General features: G+C 33.2%; 1 protein-coding gene across 1 annotated transcript in view; it reads right to left on the reverse strand.

Moving 5' to 3' along the window:
* Positions 1-1233: 1233 nt before the first annotated feature.
* The window catches only part of cold (coiled), a 140820-nt gene continuing 133909 nt past the window's right edge, over positions 1234-8144 (reverse strand). The window contains exon 4 of the mRNA XM_068371102.1: positions 1234-1341. Coding sequence (XP_068227203.1) covers positions 1327-1341 — 15 coding nt within the window. The 3' untranslated portion in view covers positions 1234-1326. The remainder of the gene's footprint in view (positions 1342-8144) is intronic.

An 8144-nucleotide genomic window follows, 5' to 3' on the forward strand; every position in this document is an offset into this window, starting at 1 on the left:
CAGAACAGAAGTAGTAGGAACAGTGAAAAGAACAAAAGAGGTAGGAACGGTGAATAGAACAGAATAGAAGAGGTGGGAACAGTGAAGAGGAGAAAAGAGGTGGGGACAGTGAACAGAAGGAAAGAGGTGGGGACAGTGAATCGAACAGAAGAGGTGGAAACAGTGAACAGAGGAAAAGAGGTGGGGGCAGTGAACAATACAGAAGAAGTGGGAACAGTGAACATAAGAAAAGAGGTGGGAACAGTAAACATAAGAAAGGAGGTGGGAACAGTGAACACAACAGAAGAGGTGGGAACAGTGAACAGCTTTCAATCAGAGGGAAAAGGAGTCATACCAAGGAGATTAAATAGGGAGCCTATAGGCCTATCTGCAGAGTCATCAGCAGCCATTGCCTGGCCCTCCTTGGTCCTAGCTTAGGTGGAGAGGGTGTTTGGCCGTAGATGAAAAAGTAATGTGGTCAGTCTCTAGGGCATTGTCCTGCTTGATAGGGCAATGTCTCTGTCCCTTGCCTCTGCCATTCATGAACGACCTTTAAACCTCCTTATGAGGGAGTGCGTTTTGCAAATACATAAAAAAAACACTTACGAATACACTTGACTAACTAAACTACCACACTATAATAAAAAAAATAAATAAATATAAACAAGAACAATCATAGATTTCTGACCGCCAATTGATGACGCTGACACAAGGGCGAAAAAATTAAAACCGGATCTAGAATCCGGATCCAGATCATCTCCAAACTTTAATGGAGTCGTCCATGACCTAAGGTGTATCTGTGGTGAAAATTTAGTCAAAATCCGTCAAGTAGTTTTGGAGTAAACCTGTCCGCGGACAAATAGGTAAATAAATAAATAAAAAAAAAAAGTCCAGATCTAGAATCCGTATTATCCGGATCATTTCCAAAGCTTAAGATCTATATGTGGTGAAAATTTCGTCAATTTCCGTTATTTTTTTAGACAATCTTTAAAATTGTGAAAAATGCAAAAATGCTGATCCGGATATAGAATCCGGATCCGGATCATCTCCAAAATTTAATGTGGTCGTCTATAACCTAAGATCTACCAATTGTGAAAATTTCGTCAAAATCTGTCGAGTAGTTTTGACGTAATCCTATTCACAAAAAAAAAAAATAAATAAATAAATAAATAAAAAATAAATAAATAAATAAATAAACGGACTCGAAAATTTAATCTCCTTGGCGGAGGTAATAAGAGATTTTATTATTCACAACCACACCAAGCAAAGGTAAAATGATACTCACTGATAATAGATCTTCCCACCAGTCTTACTCGCTACGAGCAATCATCTTTCTCTTGCTTGCTCTCACTCCCTCGTGCTCTGGAGGATTTGAAAAAAAAAAAAGTAAATATCACAAACAAAACAGCATAAAAAAAATATCCTTCACATTCTGATTGCTATCATATCTATCCTATTCATCACAAACCTGCTCATGTTTTCTTTGCTTGTTTTTGCTGTATCTTTTTTGCTATGAGCAAACATACTATGATATTAATTGAAATTATAAATGATTCAGTCAGATTTGCTTTTCTACCTACACTACTTTTTTATAGTTAAGTGGCCATTTATCCTAATAAGATATGTCAGGTCGCTTACAAGCAACTGTTGATTATATTTTTTTCTTCTTTTATACAACATATAATCTTTTAAATTTATATGCCTCATATTTTATAGATTATTTACATTCCATCTGTTCAATGAATTTCATATATATTTCCGTATACCACGATTTTTTTTTTTCAGATGGATTCAAGTATTATACAAATATTTATTATTAGATTTTTATGATAATCTTGGAGAGTTTTTTATATTTCAAAAACAAAACGCTCTTAGACAATATTTTGTAAAAAAAAAAAAAAAAAAAAAAAAAAAGGAAAAAGTCAATGTAAGAAATCTTGCATTATTTCACTTGTTTAATGTACAAATCTTCCATCTATCATTTCTTCAAAACTTATTTTTTACTTTTTGATAAATATTTCCTTTAAATCCCATAACTTCTTTCTCACCTTTCTCAAATTCCTTCACTTCTTGATTTCTTTATTCAACATATAATCATTCACTTCAAGAAAAAAAATCAAGATAATTTGTCCAAACCCTCGTACTATCCTTTCTCATATCGAAAAATTTCCCTTGTTTTTTTTAAAAATGTTCTATATTTGCTTTTCCTTATGTTGATAATCTACTACCTTCAATTTCTGCCTTCCTCTGATATTCGGAAAATAGTAAATTACTCTTATTAATTTCATTCCTTCCTACATTTATTGAGAACTTGAAAGATATTTACTGTTCTATTTATATAATTTCCTTCACTCCTGATTTCATAGCAAGTGTTATTCTTCCATTTAACTATGTCTCCTCTATCATCGGCCGACTTCCAATCTTATGGGTAACATGAGTCCTCTTCTTTTGAAAGAGAGGCCCAGAGGGCAGGGAGCGATTCCATTTGCCCTTTTGGTGGGTAGCATGACTTAATACACTTTGAAGTAAATGAAAGTTTTACCCATTCACTTTTCCATTACCTCTCTCTCTCTCTCTCTCTCTCTCTCTCTCTCTCTCTCTCTCTCTCTCTCTCTCTCTCTCTCTCTCTCTCTCTCTCTCTTAAGCATGGTCTTTACATGGAGGTGTAAACAATCCTGTAGTCTCAGAAGTTGGCTGGCCAATAAACCATTTGGCGTGGGGCTAACAGTGTCGTCTTTCAATATATATATATATATATATATCTATCTATCTATCTATCTATCTATCTATCTATATATATATATATATATATATAGAGAGAGAGAGAGAGAGAGAGAGAGAGAGAGAGAGAGAGAGAGAGATAGATAGATAGATAGATAGATAGATATATATTGAAAGACGACACTGTTAGCCCCACGCCAAATGGTTTATTGGCCAGCCAACTTCTGAGACTACAGGATTGTTTACACCTCCATGTAAAGACCATAATCTACAACTCTAGTAGGAAAAGCAGGATGCTATAAGCCCAAGGACTCCAACAGGGAAAAATATCCCAGAGAAGAAAGACAACAATGAAATAAATAAACTATAAACTATAAGAAAAATAATAATAATATATATATATATATATATATATATATATATATATATATATATATATATATATATATATATATATAAGTTGGTCTTGCTGTTCCAACATTATCTTTGCAATTAGGTACTTCAAGTACGCCTCTCTAGGCCACCCATGCCATTTCTCTCCTTTCTCCATTAAAGTTCAGAGGACCAAATAAAAAATTATGCACATTGGTTGCAACCCCTTAGTGATACTTACAGCAGGTTCCTGGATCTTATAACACACCATTTTCAATTGCTATCATTAGCACAACCAGACAGGTAGTTTTTGCCATAGCCCTTCTTAGCAATAAACAAATTGATGGAAATCTTTTCCTGCCGACTTAAAGTTTTTCTTTTGCTTTCTAATTAAAACTTTACGAAAATAAATGTTACCAAGCAACCCAATGATATTATTATTATTCCCCTGTAAGCGATGAGTCAGCGAAAAGGCCGATTTCACGGCTTTACATAGGTCACAGAGAATTAATTCCATTGGAATTTCAAGGTCTCAAATGATTGGATAAGTATGTATGGACATACCTGAAACAAAAAAACAATCATATTTTGTTTATTGCAGTAAAGATTTATTTATTGTACCACATTATGCCTGAATTTTACCTTTTTTAGGCAGAAAAATGCCATATAATTAGTATTTCTGTTATATATTTAATTGTCATTCTTTGTTTTATTTGATAATAATGTTTATATCGGATTTTATATGAATATCACGCATATAGCTCAAGCAAAAATGGTATCAAAATGAATTTTCTATCAATCACATATTAATCTTATGTTTTACTTTGCCTGATTTTTTTAGATGTGAAACTTCTGATGATGCAGTGTATTTTATATAGTTTTAATCCTTTAACTAGTTTATCTGAAATTCATTTTTGGTCATGAGAGGGTCAATCTATTATTTAAAGTTACAGAAAATGCACTATCTTTTCGCAAAATCATAAAAATTAAATAATCAATTTTTTTAAGGGGGGGGGGCAGCACATTATGAGTTTCAAAACATTTTTTTTTTCAGCTGTAAGTGTACATAATTCTGAAATAACGCAGAAGAACAAATTAATTTCCACAGTAATAATCATGCTATAATCTTTTTTTTAACTATTTCCTTACACACCTTAATGTAATCATCCAACCATTTCAGACGCCCTAGAATACCAATAAACGTGTTCCTAGCTGATGTAAAGCCGTGAAATCGGCCCAGGTAAGAATTACCTGCCAATTTGTGCTAATAATAACAAGTAAGAATCATGTTCTTTGTGACCCAGGAATCTTAAAGGTAACATCAAATGAAAGTTATATTGGCGATGAAATAAACTCCTTCATTGGGCCCTGATTTTAAATTGGCCTACGGACTAACGGGGTTAATGATGAAATAAACTCCATAATTGGGCCCTGATTTTAAATTGGCCTACGGACTAACGGGGTTAATGATGAAATAAACTCCATAATTGGGCCCTAATTTTAATTTGCCTACGGACTAGTGGGGTTAATGTCATTGTGCAACATAGTCCAAAATGGTTGTCGGACTTATGAGAAAGTATTATTATCTAAATTTTTACATTTCTTTTCCTTTTCGAAGTTTACAGACCCCTGGCGAAGAAAAAAAATATTTCAATTCGCTGCCTAGCTTGACTGTCACATTTTGAAAGTAAAATTTCTACTAACGAGTATTTGTGGTTTTGTAGAATGCAAGTTTATAGCGCGTAAATTGAATTAACAGCGTAAAAATATACATCCTTTTTATAAGTGTCTGTAGGCTACCAATGACTTCTGCATTAAAAATTTGAATTTGTACGGATACGAGTTATTCTATTATTGGTATTATCATTATTGCTAGCTAAGCTACAACCCTAGTTGGAAAAGCAGGAGGCTATCAGTCCAAGGGCTCTAACAAGGGAAAATTGCCCAGTGAGGAAAGGAGATAAGGAAATAGATTATCGACAGGAGAAGTAATGAGCAATCAAAAGAAAAAAAATTAAATAAAAAGGAAAAAATTAGAACTAAATTATTGAGATTTCAGTTCTCTTAATGTTTTGACAGTTCCTCACTGTCCAAAGGAAAATTTGGCTGATGAGCTTGACAGTAGTAACGAGAAACTCAATCTTTTCATGAGGGTAAACTAACCACTTTAGCTTTTCGATCTGGTGAAATTAAAGCTTAATTGATGGGCCTTGATGCTTATGGAGATGTAGACCAAAATGGTATATTTCCTTTGTTTTTTTTTATATAGACTGCAGATTTCTTTCCTCCGAAGTTGTCTGTCATTTTTAAATGTTAGCACAAAGAAGCTCTTTTTGCACTTGGAGATTTTGTAACGTTACTCCATTAGGTAAATGTGTTTATGGTAAATAAAGCCCAGCTGATTATCGCCCAATTTCCATAACTCCCATAATTTATCTACAGTTTTCGAACTATATATACTGAAGGTAATCATTTCTTCCCTAGTTTGCAGTTTGGCTTTTGCAAAGGCCTTAGGGCATGTGTTGCTCTTCTTACAATTTCCAATGCTGTACAGAAATCCCTGAATGATGTCAGGAAGTTCCCTATATTTGTCCTTGATTTTTAGTGATGAATTTGACCGTGTTAATCATTTGGTTCTTGTTTATAAACTCAAACAGTCGGGAGTGCGTGCTTCTTTTCTTAGCATCACTATTGAATTTTTATGTAACATATTGCAGTTATTGATATTGATGGGAACCATAGTGAGGATAGGAATGGGATATCTGGTGTTCCTCAGGGTAGTGTCCTTGGCCCATTACTTTTCAAACTATATACTCTGCATCAATTCCATCTCCTGAAAGTAAATCCGGGGTTGCTGAATCCCTCAATAGAGATCTAGCTAAAATTAGTGCATGGTGCAAATTATGGGGCATGAAGCTGAATCCTAACAAAACTCAAAGTATGATTGTAATAGGTCAACAACAGTGGCTCCTCAGCATTGATAATGTATCTTTCCTGTTACTTTTGAGAAACACATTCATTCTATTTCTTCTTCAGTTGCTCAAAAATGTTTTATTAAGAAAGTTTTTTTTTACATAATTTTGTTGATTAATCTATTATGATTTTTTTTAATTAGCTCATTCTAAGTTGTTTCGAGTATTAATCTCCTGTCTGATCTTCAGCTGCTGACTCTGCGGTCTATTAAATCTAATTTCTCTGATTTTGATACTAAAACTGTCACTATTGTTCAGTTAGTTCTTCATGCATGTTGCATAAGATTTTTTTTTATTCTGACAATCCTATGCATTCAGATCTTCCTAGACTATACCATCCTGTACGTAATACTGGGTATGCAGTTAATTCTAACAGCATTGCCTTCTCCATCATACTCAACACTATACGGTATTCTAGAAGTTTTATTCTATCTGTGACCAGATTGTGGAATAATCTTCCTAATCAGGCGGATGAATCAGTGAAACTTCAGAAGTTCAAACATGAAGTGAATATTTCAAAGTTGAACAGGTTGACAATATTTACTCTTTGATGTTTATATATGACAAATCTATTTTAATGTTGCTACTGATCTCAAAATATTTCATATTTTTTATTATCAATTCCCATATATAGTTTATTTATTTCCTTATTTCTTTTATTCACTAGGCTATTTTCCCTGTTGGATCTCTTGAGCTTGTAGCATCCATTTCCTACTAGGGTTGTAGCTTAGCTAATAATAATAATAATAATAATAATAATAATAATAATAATAATAATATTCCCATTAACTTAAAAAATGCATCTTTATGAAATGAAGTACTTCATAATGCATCCTTATAAATTGGAGAAACTTATAACATCTTTATAAACATGAGAAACTCAATAATGTACCTTTTAAAATGGAAAAACTCAATACAGTATCATATAATGGAGCGCATTAACTTGAACATTATGAAATGGAAAAGCTCAATACAGTATCATACAATGGAGCTCAATAAATTGAACATTATAAAATGGAAAAGCTCAATACAGTATCATACAATGGAGCTCAATAAATTGAACATTATAAAATGGAAAAGCTCAATACAGTATCATACAATGGAGCTCAATAAATTGAACATTATAAAATGGAAAAGCTCAATACAGTATCATACAATGGAGCTCAATAAATTGAACATTATAAAATGGAAAAGCTCAATACAGTATCATACAATTGAGCTCAATAACTTGAACATTATAAAATGGAAAAATTCTATAGTGCATCCTTACAGAAAGAGAGGTCATAGGGGGAAAAATGGGAATATTTACAAGCAAGATCTAATAATTCACTCTGAAATTTTGATGATTGCTTGGATTTTCTATGAAACTCAATGATTAATATTTGTAAATTGATTGAATATTGCCTTCTAGATGTGGATACCATTTTGCAAATAGCAATCCAAACAACAATAACAGCTGTTTTATCCAGAATAACGAATAAAGTAGATAATTAAGTAGAGATTCGGAAAAGTATTTACTTAAGAACAGGGTTCACTGATATGTAATTTTTTTTTTTTTTTTTTAATTAGCCGCAGGGGATGGAATGCCCATCGTAACCAGGGTTTAAACTTGAGCATGTAGCCATTACCTTCGATGCTGCTGCTTTTTACCCTAGATTACCTTAAAACTTTTCCAACTTCCTTAAATTTAAAGCTGGTAAAACCGAAATTACCTTACAAATATCATTACCTTAAAAAATACATTGAAACCATGCATATTACCTCAAATTAAGATAATTACCTTAAAAGTTTAAACCCTAATCATAACCCAAAACTCTCCTCCCTACCACAAGTTGCACTAGGAGGCGAATCGTCCCCCGTACCGCAAAACACGCCCACCCTCTACCCCAAACTCTCCCCCTACCCCCAATTGCACTGAAAGGCGAAAGTTAAGGTATAGATTGTGGCTCCTGAATGAAGGAAGATTAAACGATGTTGAAATAGAAGGCTAAAAACCTGCCCAGCCAATCAATAGTCAAAAATCGTTATGTATCATCAGTTTTTTTCATCGAAATGAATTCGAAACTTTCACTCGGAACAAACACTCGTCGAGAATTCTCG

This window comes from Palaemon carinicauda, chromosome 3 (genome assembly GCF_036898095.1).
Source record: "Palaemon carinicauda isolate YSFRI2023 chromosome 3, ASM3689809v2, whole genome shotgun sequence".
NCBI classification, from domain to species: domain Eukaryota; kingdom Metazoa; phylum Arthropoda; class Malacostraca; order Decapoda; family Palaemonidae; genus Palaemon; species Palaemon carinicauda.